Raw genomic sequence first — 24,229 nt, 5'->3', positions numbered from 1 at the left:
AAAACAAGGCAACGCTGATCGCACTTGGAGCTAAACTAACACTTAGCATAAACTATGGACAAGGAAAACTTACGTTGACTGTGGCATGAACCAAACAAATCTTACGTGGACCAGGCATGAAGCGAACAATGACGCCAGGCCGACTGACCGGCAAAGGCAGGCTTAAATAATGCCTCTGATTAGTGCTCGGGAAGCAGGTGAGCGGGCGAACACTAATCAGAGACAGGTGAACACAATGAGCAACCATGGCAACCAAAACAAACTCAGAGGTACACAAACAGGAACTAAAGGAGTCCAAAACTAACAGAAAATACAAAACATGATCCAGACCACGGATCATGACATATAGATTCCTTTCTTTCATGAAGACAAGAATATAAGTTGGTGTATTACCTGATTCTGATGACTTGCATTGATTGGAACCAGACAGTAGTGCTGATAACATCCATATTTTCAAATGGAGGAGAATAAATAAATGATAAATGATAAATGGGTTATACTTGTATAGCACTTTTCTACCTTCGAGGTACTCAAAGCACTTTGACAGTATTTCCACATTCACCCATTCACACACACATTCACACACTGATGGCGGGAGCTGCCATGCAAGGCGCTAACCAGCAGCCATCAGGAGCAAGGGTGAAGTGTCTTGCCCAAGGACACAATGGACGTGACTAGGATGGTAGGAGGTGGGGATTGAACCCCAGTAACCAGCAACCCTCCGATTGCTGGCACAGCCACTCTACCAACTTCGCCACGTGAATAAAAGTCTTCCTTTGTGTCCAATACCACATGAAAGTGGTTGCTTCTTGGCATCTTATTTGTCCATACTCGTTTTTATACACTTTACAAGAAACACATTGGCGGCAAACTCCGTAGCTTGCTAGCTTGTACGCGCTAGCTTTCTGAGACTCTTACTTTGTTAGCGCAGGCAGGATGAAGCAACGCTTTTATTGTGAAAACAGAAACTGTGCAGTCGGTCTTTAGAGTTTTGGCGGCAAGTATGACGCGAGAGTCTGTTGAAATAAAAAGTGTTTCTCGCCTTCCTGTCGGTCATTTTTTCTTAATAATGATCTCGCAGCAGCCAGCGTCATCTCACAAGACCCTCAGGTGCCGTGAATCTCAATCAAGTGACGAAAGTGGTGAAGATTGATGATCGCTTATTTTTAGGTCTATTTTTTTTATGTTTAGCTGGCGATGGACTGACACACCCTCTACGGTCGACGTAATGCTCGCGATCGACGTAATGGGCATCCCTGCTCCAGTGAGTGTCATTCTAGTTAAGTTAACCGTATTTCATGTCTTGTTCTGTCCCACTACGTGCGTGCACACCCACATGCAGGCAAACACACCCAAACAAACACACACACACACACACACAAACGTCGTTGTCAAGCTGCTGTTCATCGGCTCGTTTGGTCTGACTCACTCACAGAGTGACAGTTGGGCGTTGGTGCGGGGGATTCTGACATGAGAGAGTGTGTGTGTGTGCGTGTGCGTAGGTGCCTTATATCACCCAACAGTGACACGGTCACATCTGTAAGGTTGATGCTCTTTCTGGAATCTTCTTGGACAACTCTCTTAGCAAGCCTCAGTTCATCTCCTCTTCCAACGACGACAAATCGATCCATTATTTCGATCGACGCCCCCCCCCTACTCAATAACTCTTCCACCGCCTCCTCTATTTATTTGCACTCTGACCTTCGCAGATCTCGACGGTCTTACAGACTAATTACTTTCCACCACACATGTGTTCCCTACTAAAAAGGACATCATTGCAGGACATAATTACCTTTCGTCCTATTAGAGCAGTGGTGTCCAAACTTTTTCCACAATTAAAGCGAGAGGGGACCATTTTGATGTTTTTCATTATCAAAACAAATACAATAATATATGCATTTTTTTGTAATCCTTTACCACTTTTGACATGTGTTTGGGGTCATTGTCCTGTTGGAACACCCAACTGCGCCCAAGACCCAACCTCCAGGCTGATGATTTTAGGTTGTCCTGAAGAAGTTGGAGGTAATCCTCCTTTTTCATTGTCCCATTTAAAGCACCAGTTCCATTGGCAGCAAAACAGGCCCAGAGCATAATACTACCACCACCATGCTTGACGGTAGGCATGGTGTTCCTGGTATTAAAGGCCTCACCTTTGTTCCTCCAAACATATTGCTGGGTATTGTGGCCAAACAGCTCAATTTTTGTTTCATCTGACTACAGAACTTTTCTCCAGAAGGTCTTATCTTTGTCCATGTGATGTCAGATGAAACAAAAATTGAGCTGTTTGGCGACAAAACCCAGCAATATGTTTGGAGGAGAAAAAGGCAAGGCCTCTAATCCCAGGAACACCATGCCTACCGTCAAGCATGGTGGTGGTAGTATTATGCTCCGGGCCTGTTTTGCTGCCAATGGAACTGGTGCTCTAAAAGTCAAATAATAATAAATCAAAATCAATGTTATATTGATATATAATATTAAAAGATTGGGAATTTTGTGTTTGCCAAAAAATAGACTTTGACAAAAAAATAAAATAAATTACTTTATATAGACAGATATACACTACCGTTCAAAAGTTTGGGGTCACCCAAACAATTTTGTGGAATAGCCTTCATTTCTAAGAACAAGAATAGACTGTCGAGTTTCAGATGAAAGTTCTCTTTTTCTGGCCATTTTGAGCGTTTAATTGACCCCACAAATGTGATGCTCCAGAAACTCAATCTGCTCAAAGGAAGGTCAGTTTTGTAGCTTCTGTAACGAGCTAAACTGTTTTCAGATGTGTGAACATGATTGCACAAGGGTTTTCTAATCATCAATTAGCCTTCTGAACCAATGAGCAAACACATTGTACCATTAGAACACTGGAGTGATAGTTGCTGGAAATGGGCCTCTATACACCTATGTAGATATTGCACCAAAAACCAGACATTTGCAGCTAGAATAGTCATTTACCACATTAGCAATGTATAGAGTGTATTTCTTTAAAGTTAAGACTAGTTTAAAGTTATCTTCATTGAAAAGTACAGTGTTTTTCCTTAAAAAAATAAGGACATTTCAATGTGACCCCAAACTTTTGAACGGTAGTGTACCTAAAGTTGATCTGGAGATTTAAGTATTGAAAAAATAATAATAATATATGACTGATTTAACATTTTAATGACTGAGACCCTTCCATGTCCCTGGGACCAAACTTGAGGGGAGCCCGAAAGGTAAAAAAAAAAAAAAATCTATATATTGTATTGGTTTTGAAAATGAAATATCAAATATCAAATATCAAAATGGCCCCCGCATGCTTAAATTTTTCAGTGTGCAGCCCTCAATGGAAAACTTGTGTGGACACCTCTGGGTTAAGTGTATGTTGTTTAAGAGTGGATTTTAAATCAGCTGGCGAGTGACTTCCTGATACCGCGAGTATTATGAGTTTGAGTTTGAGTTTGAGTTTATTTGGAACATGCAAGCATACAACATGATAGATCACAATTTCCAGTTTCTCTTTTCAACATGTTCAAAAGGAGTAGGAAGAAGCAGAGCTTTTTTTATCCTACCCTTTTTCTTTTACATAACAGTTGCTAAAACTTTTGTTCACTTCCTGTTCTCAATTTATTCACAATATACTCCATAAGTAATCACAATAAAAAAAATAATAATGATACTCGGTGAAGTAAGTTATATTTCATATAGTGAGATGAGTAAGATTATTTTGAAAATGAATGGATGAATGAAATTAATTCAGAATATTTATCATGGTTCTTCTTTTTTGTACTTTGTAAACACTTTAAGTTTGAAGAGTTTCTTGAAGTGGATCATATTAGTACATTGTTTGATTACTTTGCTTAATCATTTCCATAATTTAATTCCACATACAGATATACTGAAGGTCTTAAGTGTTTTAAATTACATTTTTCTCTAAGATTATATTTCTCCTCTTTTATGAGAAGAATTGTTGTATATTCTTGGGTAACAGATTATCGTTTGCTTTGTGTATAATTTTAGCTGTTTGCTAATTCACTATGTCGTGGAATTTCAGTATTTTCGATTCAATAAATAAAGGGTTTGTATGTTCTCTATATCCAACATTATGTATTATTCTAACTGATCTTTTTTGTAACACCGTTAATGAATGAAGTGTACTTTTGTAGTTATTTCCCCATATTTCTGCACAATAACTCAAATATGGTAACACTAGCGAGCAGTAGAGAATGTAGTTGAATTATGGCAAACTCTATAGTGTTTGTACAAACTTGTCAATGGTCTGGTTAAATGATTGGATAGTACGCGTTTGTTTGTATGAGATGTGTGAATACATTCGTACAACTGAAACCTAAACCTAAACATCGTGAGTGCAGACTGTATATTATTAGTATTGATCTATTCATATTGGTACATTGATGTTGGTGATGTGTATTAATGTTAATATTGTGATAATTTATGGATTCATTTATGGTCTACTCATTGCATACATATATTCATTTATACTCAGATGCAGTTATGTGTAGTTTGCTATTTATATTGGTGTTGTGCTTGGTAATTGTCATTTTATGTGATGTTTATTCTGCCACTGTTAAATACTCTGGTGAGTGGGAGAATAAGTAACTCTCTTTAAATGCATCCAGTGTTTATTTGATACCTGAAACTGTACATTTGACATTGTTTTGGTTATTACCTGCCATTTCCACCTGCTCTTTCAACTGTTTATCCACTCATCATCTACTGCTCAATACTACTTCACTACTACATCTACTGCACTTGTACTCCTGAATGCCAAGAGTCAAATAAAAAAAAGGGAAAAAGGTGGAAAATTTTGAGCTGGGTTATTCCCATACACACTGTGGTCAACCCTTTCCAGTACAGGGTACTCACTCTCGCCTCATTGGAGCATGTTTTTTTCTAATGGGTTATTTTAATGTTGTCGGATTTCTTAGTCAGAAATCATAATTCCTCATATCGGCACAATAATCATCCGTCCGTTATTTATCATACACCCCTACTGATACAACAAAGCTGACATGCAGTTTGCTGTTTTTTTCTTTAAAAAAAAATCGATATATTATATTGGCATTAAAAGCTAAATATAGCAGAATGGACCCCGCATCCTTTAATGATTCAGTGTGCGACCCTCAGTGGACAAAGTCTTGACACCCTTGGAATAAAGTTAAAAAAAACCCACAAAGTTAGGATATTTATAACATGAAAAGCTGTTAAAATAAGGTCCTCTTATTCCAAGTGTGAATTACATTTAACCCTCTGTCAGACACGTTCTTCCTTTCGCCCTCGTAGGTGTTGATTTAAGTAGCAACTTGCTGCAATCAATATCACGGCATCAGCCTGCGCAGGTATTTTAATATACCACTGAATCATACAATTCACTTTAATAAACACCAGAAGCTTTATTAGTCAGAATTTTTAAAAAAAACATGTTCAATATTGCTTTTTAAACGACTTTTCGGAAGCAGAATGTTTTTACTTTTTATTCACCCTTTACTCTCATGGAAAGTACCGTACTTTTCGGACTATAAGTCGCCGTTTTTTTCATAGTTTGGCCGGGGGTGCGACTTATACTCAGAAGCGACTTATGTTTGAAATGATTAACAGATTACCGTAAAATATCAAATAATAATATTTATCTCATTCGCGTAAGAGACTAGACGTATAAGATTTCATCGGATTTAGCGATTAGGAGTGACGGATTGTGTGGTAAACGTATAGCATGTTCTATATGTTGTAGTTATTTGAATGACTCTTACCATAATATGTTAACGTTAACATACCAGGCACGTTATCAGTTGGTTATTTATGCGTCATATAACGTACACTTATTCAGCCTGTTGTTCACTATTCTTTATTTATTTTAAATTGCCTTTCAAATGTCTATTCTTGGTGTTGGGTTTTATCAAATAAATTTCCCCCAAAAATGCGACTTATACTCCAGTGCGACTTATATATGTTTTTTCCCTTCTTTATTATGCATTTTCGGCCGGTGCGACTTATACTCCGGAGCGACTTATACTCCGAAAAATGCGATATGTGCCTGGCGCCAATCCCTTGGGTGCTTCGGGGCTTCGGGGCCCGAGCACCCACGGACAATGCCGAGCACCCACGTGGGATTGACGGCAATTTTCATTCTTTTACAACATTTTAAAAAAATCAATCCTGTTGTTATTTTAGTGGCGTGTTTGGTCCGTTTCACATAATTAAAAGTCACGGATCGAATAGTCTATAATCAACAAAATCTAACCAGGGCTTTATTGTGCCCGGTAACAAACGAGTGACACAATCATCTTGACTTTCTACACACTGCCCTCGAACGAATGAAGGGCATACCTACGCAACAGCCATACATGTCACAGTAAGAGAGGCAGTATGAACAACACCAACACTGTCATAAACATGTGCCATATAGTGAAACCACTCTAAACAACAACGACAAACACATTTTGGAAGAATATTTGCACCGCAACACAACATAAACACTACAGAACAAATTCTCGGAGTTCCCTGCAGCACCAACTCTTCCAGGACGCTACAATATAAACAAAATCTACACCGAACATCCACTGTAAAGATACCACGTACAATAGCGTATCTAGTCGATACTCCTATGATTACATCGATATTTTTTAACATCACAAAATCTTCTTTCGTTTTTTAAAATGTATATTATGTTTATAAAGTCAGGAAATGTGTCCCTGGACACATGAGGACTTTGAATATGACCAAAGTATGATCCTGTAACTACTTGGAATCGGATTGACACCCAAATTTGTGCTATCATCCAAAACTAATGTAAAGTATCAAACAACAGAAGAATAAGTGATTATTGCATTTGAACAGAAGTGTAGATAGAACATGTTGAAACAGAAAATAAGTAGATATTAACAGTAAATGAACAAATAGATTCATAATTCATTTTCTACCACTTGTCCCTCATAATGTTGACAAAATAATAGAATGATAAATGACACAATATGTTACTGCATATGTCAGCAGACTAATTAGGAGCCTTTGTTTGCTTACTAAATAATGAAAGACAAGTTGCCAAGTTAGTTCACTATTTTATTTAAGGACAAACTTGCGATAAGAAACATGTTTAATTAATGTACCCTAAGATTTTTATTAAAATAAAGCCAATAATGAAATTTTTTGTGTTCCCCTTTATTTAGAAAAGAACAGAAATGTACCAAAAAGTACCACAATACTTTTGGTACCCGGTACCAAAATATTGGTATCGGGACAACACTAATACACACACACCGAGCACCCACTGGCAGAAATGTAGATCGGCGCCTATGCCTGTTTGTGACATGGATGGCGCATCAAATTTGACGAGACATTTCATACGATAAAAGTAGTGATGCAAGAAGCAAGTGGGTGTTTTTAAGTTCTTGTACGAGAACCTTGACTGATTAAATTATGAGTCCTGCACTTTTAATGATGATGACACCTGCCTACAATAGTGGAGAGAAAAAAACAAACATGAAAAGTAGGATTTGACAACTACACCCCCCCACCCGAGTCAAACTGGCGCAATACTAAAGTGCCATTTTTTTGGATTGGATATCAGTTCGATATCAGCGGGGGGAAAAAAGGTATTTGATTATTTGGGATCCGATAAAAAACAAAGCTGGACCGCCAATTAAAATGTAAATGTCCTCCAAAAAGTGCACAAAGTTGGTCTTTTCTTGTATTTTAGTGAAGTCATTTATAAAAAGTAAACATGGTAGTCTCCTAGGAGCTAGCAGCTACGCAACAACTAAGCACACAATAACACACAAGCTAGACATACCAAATAAGAGTTCTTAATTGAACAATATTGCAGTCTAAAACATTTGTCAATATAAACAAGTATCAAGTGATTATAGTTGCATATTACTTACACATACAAAGTCTCCAAGGCATAAGCTTCTTAGAAAGTACCCAGTGACAAACGTGTCCGCATCATTCAACTTACTGCGTCATGAACTCAACTAAATGAATTATTGTGATCAGGAAGGTGTCAATTACCACGCCACATCAAATTAAAGACAGCATAAGTCCATTCCAGACAGTTAATAATAAAAAGTTTAGTGTTTTTATTACCGTATTTTTCGGACTATAAGTCGCAGATTTTTTCATAGTTTGGCCGGGGGTGCGACTTATACTCAGGAGCGACTTATGTATGAAATTATTAACACATTACCGTAAAATATCAAATAATATTATTTAGCTCATTCACGTAAGAGACTAGACGTATAAGATTTCATGGGATTTAGCGATTAGGAGTGACAGATTGTTTGGTAAACGTATAGCATGTTCTATATGTTATAGTTATTTGAATGACTCTTACCATAATATGTTACGTTAACATACCAGGCACATTCTCAGTTGGTTATTTATGCCTCATATAACGTACACTTATTCAGCCTGTTGTTCACTATTCTTTATTTATTTTAAATTGCCTTTCAAATGTCTATTCTTGGTGTTGGGTTTTATCAAATAAATTTCCCCCAAAAATGCGACTTATACTCCAGTGCGACTTATATATGTTTTTTTTCTTCTATATTATGCATTTTTGTCGGGTGCGACTTATACTCCGGAGCGACTTATACTGTAACTACCGTTTTTCTCTGTTTGTCTAATTTTACTTGATAAAACCTGTCGTGATCCGTTGCCCGGATCATGTTTTGTTTAGTTATAGACTACCTTGGTTCGTTTTCAGCACCCCTGGGTTTGTTTTAGTTGCCATGGGGGCTGATTATTTTCACCTGCCTCTGATTAGTATTCGGGACGCTCACCTGCTCCCGGGCACTTATCAGAGAGCTATTTATTCCTGCCTTTCGCCACACTCAGTCTGGCTGTCTTGTTTGCTTCACGCAACAGTTACGTCGTTTACCTTTTGATTCCTGATTCAATGCTAAGTCTTCCTGTTAGCTATTTCCTTAACTTCCCGTGCAATCGGCACGCTTTCCGGTATTTTTGTATTCCTGACTGATTTATGAAGAATAAAATCATTGTCTTACCTGCACCCTGCCTCCGGAGTTCCGTCTGCATCCTGGGAAAACGATCCGCGCAATAACATGCGACCCCGACGTGACAAAACCTTCACTTAACATTCCACACTACAAAATAAAAGTACGTATGATTTGTGCTGATATCGTATCAGCTCAACATCGCTATTGTAGTGGAAGTGAAAAAGTTGTTTCGGGACACCCATCATGTCAGTTTTTTTCAGGCTCTACGGCTGCTATCTCAATATGTTACCCTTCCGTGGTGGCATCACAAAACAAAACAAAATAAATACTTATGGACCACATTTGCGGTGGTTTCATAGTTTGAATATGACTTTTGATCCATTTCATTTGCCAAGTTGTAAATAATATGATCTTTGGGTCATTATATTACTGCGAACTGGGGATAACGATATAATACAGTGTAACACTTGAGGTGAACACAATTCCATTTGTGATTTGGTTGAAGTTGGAAATGTTTATTTTTTTTCAGAGCAATTAATGGACATGCGACTTATAAAATGGTGGATTTTTCCTCGTGTTATTTTTTTGTGCTACATCGCCATCTTTTGGACGGGTTCACTCACCACAGGTGCTGAGGGTTGAAAATGCATTTCCTGTTTCCGTGCCTTGAAACGGAAGTACATCCCGTTTCATCTGCAATTCGTCCATAGTGTTTCTACTTAAAAGGATTCTTCATTCATCACGCCAAGCAACGTTTGTAAGTTTTACAATATAACTATACTTACTAAACCATGTGTGATGTCTGTAGGAGATATTTCATACATATTTGTACATGCAATTGTAAAGTAATCAAGCTAGCGTCATTTCTATTAGGCTCTGTGTTAATTTAATTAACTTACAATGGCATTATTTTTGTATTTTTCAGTTTCGTAAATTCACCAAAACATCACCGTGGAGTTATTGAGTCTGTTTCGCAAATTGGAAAGCTAGCTTCCGCTGCTAGTGGGTCCATGATGATGACTTCTATTTTGTTTGATCAGCTGTTTTACTGCCATGTGACAGGAACCGTTTGTAAACAATTTAGGTATGTAATTAAACATTAACAAAATCATACATACTGTAGTGGTCAAAAGTTTATATACACTTGTAAAGAACATAATGTCATGGCTGTCTTGAGTTTCCAATCATTTCTACAACTCTTACAAGTCCTCACCTTTTCTCCTCCAAACATATTACTGCATGGGTATTGTGGCCAAACAGCTCAATTTTTGTTTCATCTGACCACAGAACTTTCCTCCAGAAAGTTTTATCTTTGTCCATGTGATGTCAGGTGAAACAAAAATTGAGCTGTCTGGGCACAATACCCAACAATATGTTTTAAGGAGAAAAGGTGAGGCCTCTAAGCCCAGTAACAACATTCCTACCGTCAAGCATGGTGGTGGTAGTATTATGCTCTGGGCCTTTTTGGCTGCCAATGGAACTGGTGCTTTACAGAGAGTAAATGGGACAATGAAAAAGGAGGATTACTTCCAAATTCTTCAGGACAACCTAAAATCATCAGCCTGGAGGTTGGGTCTTGGGCGCAGTTGGGTGTTCCAACAGCACAATGACCCCAAACACACGTCAAAAGTGGTAGAGGAATGGTTAAATCAGGCTAGAAGGAAGGTTTTAGAATGGCCATCCCAAAGTCCTGACTTAGACGTGTGGACAATGCTGAAGAAACAAGTCCATGTCAGAAAACCAACACATTTAGCTGAGCTGCACCAATTTTGTCAAGAGGAGTGGTCAAAAATTCAACCAGAAGCTTGTGGATGGCTACCAAAAGTGTCTTATTGCAGTGAAACTTGTAACCAAATATTAACATTGCTGTATGTATACTTTTGACCCAGCAGATTTAGTCACATTTTCAGTAGACCCATAATAATTTCATAAAAGAAACAAACTTCATCAATGTTTTTTGTGACCAACAAGTATGTGCTCCAATCACTCTATCACAAAAAAGTAAGAGTTGTAGAAAGTATTGGAAACTCAAGACAGCCATGACATTATGTTCCTTACAAGTGTATGTAAACTTTTGACCACGACTGTATATCTGCGGCTTATGGTCCAGTGCGGCTAATTTATGTGAAAATAATTAATTCTTCTAAAAATTTTAAAATATTAGTGCACTCTCTAGCCCACAAAATACAGTAGCTGTCATTTATTTGAATGTTGTTGTTTTTTTAATCTATTATTTATTCTATAATAAGTCTGCAACTCTAAGAAAGGAGACGTACATATCAGCCGCATACCTACGATCATGTGGTTGCAGACGTCACAGAAGGTGGGCTTCTTGAAGATGTGCTCCATGAAGCAGTGTCCGGCCGAGTCCACCTGCAGTGGGTTGCGCGTCTGGGAGCGTGACGTGGGAGGGGGAGCGCAGGGGATGGCGGGAGGGACAGGAGGGATGGGCAGACTGGTGGTGTGCGGCGGCGCCATCCCAATGTTGTAGAGGTGGCCCGTGCTGCTGCTCACGTCAGAGAGCAGCTCGGTCTTGTTGTCGCCGCTGCTGCGGAAGAAGTTGTCGGCGCTCTTGCTGCGGATGCTCTTGGTCTTGAAGGACAAGGAGCGCTTGAGTTTCTGCAGCTGAAAGAAACCAAAGAAGTCTTTGGTCACTCAATTAGAGCAGAGCCTGGAAAGTCCAACGCCCTTGAACACCTCATACAGTTCAAACTTAATTACAGCAAAGCCTATAAAGTCGCACAGACTTAAGCGTTGTCATGCTTGAGGCAACGCAGGACTCTGACCATGAATTGCTATTTCTTTGGCTTTTTGCAATACTTATTACAAAACGATCTGACTGGTGTCGCACAGAAGGTCATGCGATTGTACAACTTATCCAAAAAGTTGCCTAAGTTAATGTGACAAAGTAAAAAAAGTGTTTCTTCTTTACAAAAATACTTAAGTAAAAAAATGATCGTGGTGCATTTAAACTACTGTACTTTGACAAGTACAAGTTAACACAAGGGTGTTGACAAGGGTTAAGTAAATGTAAAATAGTAAAAGTAAAGTTTTTTTCTTCAAAAAAATACTTAGGTAAAAGTAAAAAGTATGTTGCATTAAAACTATTGTATTTTGACAAGTACAAAACCCAAAACCAGTGAAGTTGGCACGTTGTGTAATTCATTAATAAAAACAGAATACAATGATTTGCAAATCCTTTTCAACTTATATTCCATTGAATAGACTGCAAAGACAAGATATTTAATGTTCAAATTGAGAAACTAAATTATTTTTTGGCAAATAATCATTAACTTACAATTTAATGGCAGCAACACATTGCAAAAAAGTTGGCACAGGGGCATTTTTACCACTGTGTTACATGGCCTTTCCTTTTAACAACACTCAGTAAACGTTTGGGAACTGAAGAGACCAATTTTTGAAGCTTTTCAGGTGGAATTCTTTCCCATTCTTGCTTGATGTACAGCTTTAGTTGTTCAACAGTCCGGGGGTCTCCGTTGTAGTATTTTAGGCTTCATAATGTGCCACACATTTTCAATGGGAGACAGGTCTGGGCTACAGGCAGGCCAGTCTAGTACTACTATAAAGCCACACTGTTGTAACACGTGCAGAATGTGGCTTGACATTGTCTTGCTGAAATAAGCAGGGGTGTCCATGATAACATTGCTTGGATGGCAAAAACTTGTATGTGCTTTTCAGCATTAATATAGCCTTTACAGATGTGTAAGTTACCCATGTCTTGGGCACTAATACACCCCCATACCAACACAGATGCTGGCTTTTGAACTTTGCGCCTATAACAATCCGGATGGTTCTTTTCCTCTTTGTTCCGGAGGACACGACGTCCACAGTTTCCAAAAACTATGTTTGTATTTGAAATGTGGACTCATCAGACCACAGAACACTTTTCCACTTTGCATCAGTCCATCTTAGATGAGCTCGGGCCCAGCGAAGCCGACGGCGTTTCTGGGTTTTGTTGATATGGCTTTCGCTTTGCATAGTAGAGTTTTAACTTGCACTTACAGATGTAGCGACCAACTGTAGTTACTGACAGTGGTTTTCTGAAGTGTTCCTGAGCCCATGTGGTGATATCCTTTACACACTGATGTCGTTTAATGACGCAGTACCGCCTGAGGGATCGAAGGTCTGTAATATCATCGCTTACGTGCAGTGATTTCTCCAGATTCTCTGAACCTTTTGATGATATTCCAGACCGTAGATGGTGAAATCCCTAAATTCCTTGCAATTGTTTGTTGAAAATTGTTATTCTTAAACTGTTCGACAATTTGCTCACGCATTTGTTCACAAAGTGGTGACCCTCGCCCCATCCTTATTTGTGAATGACTGAGCATTTTATGGAAGCTGCTTTTATACCCAATCATGGCACCCACCTGTTCCCAATTAGCCTGTTCACCTGTGGGATGTTCCGAATAAGTGTTTGATGATCATTCCTCAACTTTATCAGTCTTTTTTGCCACTTGTGCCAGCTTTTTAGAAACATGTTGCAGGCATCAAATTCCAAATGAGCTAATATTTGCAAAAAATGTTTCCAGTTTGAACGTTAAGTATCTTGTCTTTGCAGTTTATTCAATTGAATATAGGTTGAACAGGATTTGCAAATCATTGTATTCTGTTTTTATTTACTAGTTACACAAAGTGCCAACTTCACTGGTTTTGGGTTTTGTATTTATTGTTTGGTGCAGCCGGACCAGAGCAGGAGGGGATAGAAGGAAGAATAAGGAAAAAAAGGACACACACTGACCATTCTGAAGTATATCCGACCTTACTTACTATTGTATTCTCCTTTGAGAAGATTTACAGTCAAGAAAAAAATTAAGTCACATTCACGCACTCATGATTAATATGTGTGATGTTTGTGTTGATAGTGTAGACGAAAACAGCGGTCGAGTCAGTAAGGAGGCGAGAAAGCACACGCGAGAGATGGAAATTGTGTTACTTTTCTTTCATTGACTACAGTGGAAAAAAAAAATATATATATATAAACAACTCTTTAAGTAACTCTTTTAGATAACATTTTAGCATTATTTTTATATAAAAAGTGTAAACAAGGGGTGACTACGGTAATTGATAGTATGGCAAGGGACACAATGATTGGACGCAGTACAATATTGGGGAACTGTACAGGACAACTTGCTGGGCCCGAACTCATCTAAGATGGACTGATGCAAAGTGGAAAAGTGTTCTTTGGTCTGACAAGTCCACATTCCAAATTGTTTTTAGAAACTGTGGACGTTCAAAAGCCAGCATCTGTGATGGTATGGGGGTGTATTAGTGCCTAAGGCATGGGTAACTTACACATCTGTGAAGGCGCCATTAATGCTGAAAGGTATATACAGGTTTTGGAGCAACATATGTTGCCATCCAAGCAACATTATCATGGACGCCCCTGCTTATTTCAACAAGACAACGCAAGCCACGTGTTACAACAGCGTGGCTTCATAGTAAAAGAGTGCGGGTAGTAGACTGGCCTGCCTGTAGTCCAGACCTGTCTCCCGTTGAAAATGAGTGGTGCAATATGAAGCCTAAAATACCACAACGGAGACCCCCGAACTGTTGAACAACTTAAGCTGTACATCAAGCAAGAATGGTAAAGAATTCCACCTGAAAAGCTTCAAAAATTGGTCTCCTCAGTTCCTAAATGTTTACTGAGTGTTGTTAAAAGGAAAGGCCATGTAACACAGTGGTAAAAATGCCCCTGTGCCAATTGTTTTGCAATGTGTTGCTGCCAATAAATTCTAAGTTAATGATTATTTGCAAAAAAAAATTACGTTTCTCAGTTCGAACATTAAATATCTTGTCTTTGCAGTCTACTTAATTGAATGTAGGTTGAAAAGGATTTGCCAATCATTGTATCCGGTTTTTATTTACGATTTACACAAAGTGCCAACTTCACTGGTTTTGGGTTTTATATATCCATTTAATAAAGTCAAATACAAATCAGGCAACAAGAGAAATATCACACACTTCTCATTTGTAAAGTAATTCTGTACAGCAAACACAGGCAGCTACATCAACAATATGATAAGGTTTTATGATGGCGACAGTTTGACACTGGAACAGACTATTTCTGTGTTCATGATTTCCTGTAGGATTTAGTCTGAATTTTGAATATACACTCTCGTTATAGCCTGCTCAGTGGCCTTGTGGTTAGAGTGTCCGCCCTGAGATCGGTAGTTTGTGAGTTCAAACCCCGGCCGAGTCATACCAAAGGCTATAAAGTTAAAGTTAAAGTACCACTGATTGTCACACACAAACTAGGTGTGGTGAAATTTGTCCTCTGCATTTGACCCATCCCCTTGTTCACCCCCTGGGAGGTGAGGGCAGCAGCGGTGCCACGCCCGGGAATCATTTTTGGTGATTTAACACCCAATTCCAACCCTTGATGCTGAGTGCCAAGCAGGGAGGTAATGGGTCCCATTTTTATAGTCTTTGGTATGACTCGGCCGGGGTTTGAACTCACAACCTACCGATCTCAGGGCGGACACTCTAACCACTAGGCCACTATAAAAATCCCTCATTGACATTATCATTAGACGTTTATAAAAAAAATAAAAATTAACAATAGTATCACAGTGGCTTACATAAGCTTGACAACACACTGTGTCCAATATTTTCACAAAGATAAAATAAGTCATATTTTTGGTTCGTTTAATAGTTAAAACAAATTTACATTGTTGCAATCATTTGATAAAACATTGTCCTTTACAATTATAAAAGCTTTTTACAAAAATGTACTACTCTGCTTGCATGTCAGCAGACTGGGGTAGATCCTGCTGAAATCCTATGTATTAAATGAATAGAGAATCCTTTTGAATCGGGAAAAAAATCGTTTTTGAATCGAGAATCGTGTTGAATTGAAAAAAAAATCGATTTTGAATCGAATCGTGACCCTAGAATCGATATTGAATCGAATCGTGGGACACCCAAAGATTCACAGCCCTAGTAGACACAGCCTCAGAATAGTAGCCGCAGATTTACCGCCCGTCCAAGCACCCACTGGCAGAAATGTAGATCGCCGCCTGTGCTTGCTGTAATACTTTTGTCCATATGGAACTCATGCATCAGCTTCATTAATTGTCCTATGCACAGGTGTTAATCTCAAGGCCTGATCCTCTCTGAATCAGTAAGTAAAGAACTTGAACTGTTAGCACTTGAAATTGAATTAGCTAGAAATCACCACATTATGGTAGTGGGGTGTTATAGGCCTCCATCTGCCCCTAGTAATTCTCTATCTACTCTTGTGAAGCTTCTGTCTCAACTGAAATACAATGAAATAGTGATGGTTGGTGATCTGAACTGGGACTGGCTCACATCTGTGTCTGACTCTTTGAAAGCACAGTGTGAATCTCTAAATTTAACACAATTAATTAACTCAGCTACAAGACCTAATCCTAAATGCCCTCAAAAAGCTACACTCATTGACTTAATTCTAACAAATATGCCCTTTAAATTTGTTGCATCTGGTGTTTTCCCTAATGATGTGAGTGATCATTGTGTGATTGCAGTAGTGCGAGACACAAGGATTCCTAAAAGCAAGCCTCGTCTTGTTGAAAAACGTAATATGAAATTATTTGAGATGCAAGCTTTTTTACATGACTTGCATCTTTTTAATTGGGATAGAATTGCTCTTTTTGATAATGTTGAACTGGCTTGGAAATATTTTCACGAAAACTTCTTGAGTATAGTGAACAAACATGCCCCTTTTAGAAAATTTAGGGTTAAAGGTCGTGACAATCAGTGGTTTACATCGGACCTGTCAGATGTATTGCATGAGCGTAATGCTGCTTGGGCCAGGGCACGCAAGTCAGGGTTAGAAGCGGATTGGTTGAATTTTAGACAATTAAGAAATCAATTTACTTCTCTCATTCGGAAAGTCAAATCAGAATTTTATTTCTCCACAACAACAGAAAACCTCAAACACCCAAAGAAGTTTTGGAAAATCATCAAATCTTTGTCCGGCTGCTGTAATTCAGTCCATCTCCCACCTAGTATACTTGTTGATGGTGTCAGAGTAAGTGACAGAAGAGAAATGGGTAGTCATTTTAATAATCATTTTATTTCCTCTGGTTTTCTCTACAATTCTGACAACTCTACTGAAGTTCCGCTAACTCCGGAAAGAACCGTTGAAAATACCCAGGTTTTTAACTTTACGCCCTTTACCACAACAGAGGTCATGAGGGCTCTAAAGCAACTTAAACCTAGAAAGCCAGCTGGCTCAGATAAGTTGGAGCCGATCTTTTTAAAGTTGGCAGCTGAAATTATAGCTGAACCACTGACTCACATTTTTAACCTTACTCTAATTTCAAATGAAATCCCTTTGGATTGGAAATCTGCCCTTGTAATCCCCCTATTAAAAGGAGGTGACCCTAGTAATCTAAATAATTACAGACCGATCTCTAAACTCTCTGTTCTGGCAAAAGTGCTTGAATCCCTTATCAGTGAACAGATAAAAGACTTTTTGGACACCAACTTTATCCTGTCACCATTTCAGTCAGGTTTTCGCAGAAATCACAGTACTGTTACTGCTGCTATGAAGTTTATAAATGATGTAACTGAAGCTCTTGACAAGAAGCAGTGCTGTCTGTCCCTCTTTATTGACTTTTCAAAGGCATTTGATACTGTTGATCATGTCATTTTAATCAAACGTCTTTCAGCTATTGGTTTTTCTCAGCAAGCAGTTGGATGGTTTGCAAATTACCTCACAAGTAGAACTCAGGCTGTTCAGATAGAAGGTTCCTCCTCGGACGTACTGCAAGTGAAAAAGGGTGTCCCTCAAGGTTCTGTGTTGGGCCCATTATTATTCACTATTTACATAAATAATCTTGGACAGAATATTCCGAACTCAACTTTCCATTTCTATGCTGATGATACTGTCATATACTGTACAGCACCCACTCCTGCTGAGGCCTTTAAATATCTACAACATGCATTTGACAGAGTACAAGAACAACTTTGCTATCTTCAACTGGTTTTAAATGCAGAGAAAACAAAGTGTATGTTCTTTACCACATCAAAAACTGTAAGATCAGCACTGTGTGAGAACATTTTAACAAGAAATGGGCAACAAATTATGTTAGTATGTGCTTTTAAATATTTAGGATTTTTAATTGATGACCACTTGAGTTTTAAGGAGCACATTCAGTATGTTGTAAAAAAACTGAAACTTTTACTGGGATTTTATTATAGAAACAAGTCTTGCTTTTCTTTTACTGTGAAACAGAAATTGGTGGAAACAACCTTCTTGCCTGTTATTGACTATGGAGATGTGTTGTACATGAATGCTACTGCTGGTTGTCTCCACAAGCTGGATAGTGTGTACCACGGTGCACTGAGATTTATCACCAACTGCGCTCCCCTTACTCACCATTGCGTATTATACTCAATGGTTAACTGGACATCTTTATGTGCTCGACGCCTCAATCATTGGTATGTGTTCATCTACAAAACCATTCTGGGTATCACTCCATCTTATCTGTCTTGTCTTTTAACAAAGAAACAAGGAAGTCACAATCTTCGTTCAATGAATGTTCTGCAATTTGTCGTCCCCAAAGTAAGAACTGAACTGGGCAAGAAAGCATTTAGGTTTTCAGCAGCGAAGGCTTGGAATAACCTACAATCAAATATTAAACTTCAAACCCTTGTTACGTTGAATGAGTTTAAAGCTTCTGTGAAAGGACTGCAGTCTACCTTGTCTGTATGCACATGTGTTATGTGAGCAAGTTTTAATGTCGTAAATGTGATGTTTTATGTATTTGTTTACTGTTTTTAATGTAACCTTGCTGCTGCCCTCTTGGCCAGGTCTCCCTTGTAAAAGAGATCTTTGATCTCAATGGGATTTTACCTGGTTAAATAAAGGCTAATAATCTGGCCCGCCAAATCATTTTATTTGGCCCTCCATTTTATTTAACGTGATCATCTTATGGTCCACGCCATGTTTTTTGTGTGTTTGTGTCCAAATACATTTTGTGGGGTTACCCATAATACATGCTCAAATATCTGCTTGTCACCTTGACTTATGATTTCAAAGCAAGTCATCCATCAATCTGTTAGTAAAACATATAATAATCAATAATGTGTTCATATTAGTAGCCGCCCTCTGAGGGGAGCCATAATTGCGATGTGACCCTCATTAAAAACGACACCCCTGGTCTTATGCATACTGACTTTTTACATGATTCACTCACTCACTCATCCGTCTGTCAAACGATAAAGGCTCCCCACCTGGTAGATGCATCATCACATCAATACCATTTGGCACACAGTGTGACGTCCACTGCCTGCGTCGTTTAATCTCATTATTCCCAACATTGACAACCCCTCATTTAATCTGGTCCTCCTGCACTCGCTATAAAGCATCCCAGCGCTGCTGTAATGACACTGTAAGGACTCTTGTGTGGGGAATTGATTCTCTTCTGAAGTAATTGAAGAGTGGAGACCTCCTAACGAGCCTTTATGGTCTTTAGGCTGCACAAGCATACATGTAAAAGACGCATGCTCATATTTTCATATACAAACCCCGTTTCCATATGAGTTGGGAAATTGTCTTAGATGTAAACATAAACGGAATACAATGATTTGCAAATCATTTTCAACCCATATTCAATTGAATGCACTACAAAGACAAGATATTTGATGTTCAAACTCATAAGCTTTATTTTTTTTTGCAAATAATAATTAACTTAGAATTTCATGGCTGCAACACGTGCCAAAGTAGTTGGGAAAGGGCATGTTCACCACTGTGTTACATCACCTTTTCTTTTAACAACACTCAATAAACGATTGGGAACTGAGGAAACTAATTGTTGAAGCTTTGAAAGTGGAATTCTTTCCCATTCCTGTTTTATGTAGAGCTTCAGTCGTTCAACAGTCCGGGGTCTCCACTGTCGTATTTTACGCTTCATAATGCGCCACACATTTTCGATGGGAGACAGGTCTGGACTGCAGGCGGCCCAGGAAAGTACCCGCACTCTTTTTTTACGAAGCCGCGCTGTTGTAACACGTGCTGAATGTGGCTTGGCATTGTCTTGCTGAAATAAGCAGGGGCGTCCATGAAAAAGACGGCGCTTAGATGGCAGCATATGTTGTTCCAAAACCTGTATGTACCTTTCAGCATTAATGGTGCCTTCACAGATGTGTAAGTTACCCATACCTTGGGCACTAATGCACCCCCATACCATCACAGAGGCTGGCTTTTGAACTTTGCGTCGATAACAGTCTGGATGGTTCGCTTCCCCTTTGGTCCGGATGACACGATGTCGAATATTTCCAAAAACAATTTGAAATGTGGACTCGTCAGACCACAGAACACTTTTCCAGTTTGCATAAGTCCATCTTAGATGAGCTCAGGCCAAGAGAAGCCGGCGGCGTTTCTGGATGTTGTTGATAAATGGCTTTCGCTTTGCATAGTAGAGCTTTAACTTGCACTTAGAGATGTAGCGACGAACTGTATTTAGTGACAGTGGTTTTCTGAAGTGTTCCTGAGCCCATGTGGTGATATCCTTTAGAGATTGATGTCGGTTTTTGATACAGTGCCGTCTGAGGGATCGAAGGTCACGGTCATTCAATGTTGGTTTCTGGCCATGCCGCTTACGTGGAGTGATTTCTCCAGATTCTCTGAACCTTTTGATGATATTATGGACCGTAGATGTTGAAATCCCTAAATTTCTTGCAATTGCACTTTGAGAAACGTTGTTCTTAAACTGTTTGACTATTTGCTCATGCAGTTGTGGACAAAGGGGTGTACCTCGCCCCATCCTTTCTTGTGAAACAATGACTGAGCATTTTTTGGGAAGCTGTTTTTATACCCAATCATGGCACCCACCGGTTCTCAATTAGCCTGCACACCTGTGGGATGTTCCAAATAAGTGTTTGATGAGCATTCCTCAACTTTATCAGTATTTATTGCCACCTTTCCCAACATCTTTGTTACGTGTTGATGGCATCAAATTATAAAGTTAATGATTATTTGCAAAAAAAAAAAAGTTTATCAGTTTGAACATCAAATATGTTGTCTTTGTAGCATATTCAACTGAATATGGGTTGAAAATGATTTGCAAATCATTGTATTCCGTTTATATTTACATCTAACACAATTTCCCAACTCATATGAAAACAGGGTTTGTATATCATCATATTTATCTTGCAACAAAAGGAACTTATAACCACTGTTTTTGACCGCTTATCATTACAGCGTTGGTTTAGTGTGGATCAATAAGTTGTGTGGGTAAAATGTAATCAATTTGGCACACATATTGTCCTCAATTTGCCTCACTTGCACACACTTGTGATAAAACACACTATACAATGGGTCTTACATCCATTTAATGTAAACCCTAAATAGGTAGTGTGTGTACATAAGGAGTACATACTTTTTTTTTTCAATATTTACACAAATGCAGTTCTACAGCATACTGCATATAAAGCATGGGGAGCACAGGCATATAATTAAAGAAAAGTAGATGTACAACAAATAATCTAAAATAACCTTTATTGATCAAGTAATTAAAAATAAATAAAATCCAAATAAATTAGGTACTCAAATTGGAATCATTTACGAAAACATTGTAATTTATTAAAAAAAAAATATTGTATACACAATTTAAATATTACTTTAAAAGCTGTGAAATGCACTACCTTTTCAGTAAATGACACAAATTAAAATAATCATAAAAATATTTACATTTGATTATAAAGTAATCTTGTTAACAAATTCAAAATATTATTATAAAAGCCTTGCAATGCATTACATTTTCGCTAAATGACACAAATTAAAATCAATAATAAAAACAATCACTTTTTACGATAAAATCAAAAATATTTTACAAAATCTAAATATTTCAAAAACCTTCAAATGCACTACCTTTTCACATGATGACACACATAAAAATGAATAATGAATATAATAGCATTTAATTATAAAATAATGTTGTTTACAAATTCAAAATATTATTTTAAAAGCCATAACGTACAACACTTTAACTTAACTTAACTTTAACTAAACAAAAAAAAATGCAGCTTGATATGCAAAGCATGGTTGCCTAATGACAAAATAAAATAAATTGATTAAATAATTAAATAAATAAAATAGATATGTAAAACAAAATCAAATGTGATGAATGAACGGAAATAAAAGCAAAATAAATCTAATATTTACTGAATTAAATAAAAATGAATGATAAAAATAATTCAATGTATTAAGAAAACAATCTTATTTACAAAAGCCCTTACATTATTATTTTAAAAAGCCTTAAAATGCACCACTATTTTTTCTCTAAATGACACAAAATGCTGCTTTTTATATAAAGCATGGGAACCTAATGAGTAAATGAATTAAATTAATTTGAAAAATTGCTATGTAAAACAAAATAAAGTGTTATGAATAACCTATAAGTGCAGACTCACAAACAAATCATCAATAAAAGCCCTTATGAATGCATTGCAAAGATGAAGCCATCAGACTTGGTGTACAGCAATGTCATGTAAATGTTGCAAAGTATTGAAATAATCTGCTACAACATGCACAAGCATGGCGCCTCACCTTCCGTTTGGGGTGTTCGGGCCTCACAGTATTCTTACAGGAGGGGATTCAAAAAGAAAACAAATGCAGCTTTACTTCATGTCTCCTATTATGATCTTGCATTTATACTAAAATGCTAGTAATTACACTCCTGTCAAGTATCAACGGTAAAAATGCAATACTTGTAAGAGAAGCCATTATACCTTTTTAAAGTTACAGTAAAGTACTTCTTTTTAGGATAGTGTAGTTGCAAGTTTGGTTATTTGTGCAGAAAAATAAAAAAGCTGCTTAGAGTTGAGAATAAAGCAGTTTTCAAGAATGTTTAAACTCAATTTTTGAGCAAATTAACAGTCTACACCAAGATAAAATATAGATGTTATTATTAAAAATTATAGTTTTGCTTCCATTAAAAAAATAAAATAAAATAAACCACATAAATAGAAAATAAACACATATATATTTAATGAATAAAAATAAACAATGTGTACAATAAATAAAAATTGTATTTAGTATATTGACAATAAGGTTAATTACTGTAAGCATGATGTTTTTCGGTCTATTTATAATATGTATGTGTGTCTGTTAGAATTGTAGGCACTTTAGAGCACTTTATTTACACAGCCTGGTACTTTTCAAACCTTTTTAAAGAATTTTAGACCTAGTTGGGAACCCTGACCTTACCTTGGTCTCCTGGTTGACGGTGTTGCTTGGAGATTTGGGGGTCTCATTCTGGTCCTGCTCCTCCTCTTTCCCCCCACTTTCCCCCTGGGTGTTGGTTGGCGGGATCATCTTGTGTCTAAATCTAAAAATAACAAATAGTTTCCTCCCTTTTTTTCCTTCTTTTTCTTCTTTTCTGGCGGATCTTCCAATGTTTACATGGTGTTCATGTCTTGACGGTGCACCGTGACCTGGGCACCACTTGCCGAGTCTTCCCAGAGCCTCTGGAGAGAAGGAGAAGGAGGTTCAAATCCTATTGGAAGCCACGAGAAGGTGTCTAGAACAAGTCCAAACTGAAAGTGAAAGGGAAAACTGTCCAGGGCTGCTTGTGAGAGAGGCAGAGAGAGTCCTGTTCCTGTGTGCGTACAGAGCAGACTCCTCCACAAGCACGCTGCCCGCACGCCACTTAAAGGGATAGAGGGAGGGAGAAGATGGGAGGATCTGTTTGGTCCTTGTCAGTTTGGCACCACGTCCAGCTGGAGGCACCGTTTTTCCATCCTTCTTTTATATGCAATACAGAGCAGTGACTATATGTGTCTGTTTATGCTCATACCTTTTCTACACCAAAATTCATCTGTTTATTATTATTATTCAACAACTTCTTCTTCTTCTCCAGATTTTGGCGCGCTCTACCTTCCACATTTTTCACCCGATTCGAACCGTTCCAACTTCAAACTGTTCAGCCTATTCGGGAATCGCGGGATTTCCCTCAACAAATTCCAATAATTCCCAGAATTCCAGGTCTTCCGGGACATTTTTCCCATTCAAAGTGAATTGGCCATTTTTCAAACTCCCACCATTTCCACATTTTTCAACCAATTCAAACCATTCCACCTTCAACACATTCTACCATCCTGGAAATTCAAACTACCCTTTTTCCAAGTTAAAAAAAATTCCAGGATTTTCCAGAATTCCTGCTTTTCCAAAGCCCTATTTCCACCCTTTTTTCTGGCGACTACTCCTCCCACATTTTTCAACCCGTTCCACCATCAAAACATTCCTCTTAATTAGGACAAAAAACTATGTGGGG

At 38.0% G+C, this 24,229-nt stretch overlaps 1 protein-coding gene across 2 annotated transcripts in view; it reads right to left on the bottom strand.

The window, feature by feature from the left end:
* The window catches only part of stac (SH3 and cysteine rich domain), an 86,525-nt gene extending 62,960 nt beyond the window's left edge, over positions 1-23,565 (bottom strand). Inside the window, exons 1-3 of one of the 2 annotated variants that reach the window (XM_062040465.1) lie at positions 23,164-23,565; positions 22,504-22,536; positions 11,237-11,570 (exon numbers count right to left, since the gene is read on the bottom strand). In XM_062040465.1, the coding sequence (XP_061896449.1) occupies positions 11,237-11,570; positions 22,504-22,536; positions 23,164-23,271 (475 nt within the window). In that variant the 5' untranslated portion in view covers positions 23,272-23,565. The remainder of the gene's footprint in view (positions 1-11,236; positions 11,571-22,503; positions 22,537-23,163) is intronic. The other variant, XM_062040466.1, reaches the window with a different exon arrangement.
* Between the last annotated feature and the right edge of the window lie 664 nt (positions 23,566-24,229).

This window comes from Entelurus aequoreus, linkage group LG03, assembly GCF_033978785.1.
Source record: "Entelurus aequoreus isolate RoL-2023_Sb linkage group LG03, RoL_Eaeq_v1.1, whole genome shotgun sequence".
In the NCBI taxonomy this organism is placed as follows: Eukaryota; Metazoa; Chordata; class Actinopteri; order Syngnathiformes; family Syngnathidae; genus Entelurus; species Entelurus aequoreus.
This window is presented reverse-complemented; position numbering and strand designations above follow the sequence as displayed.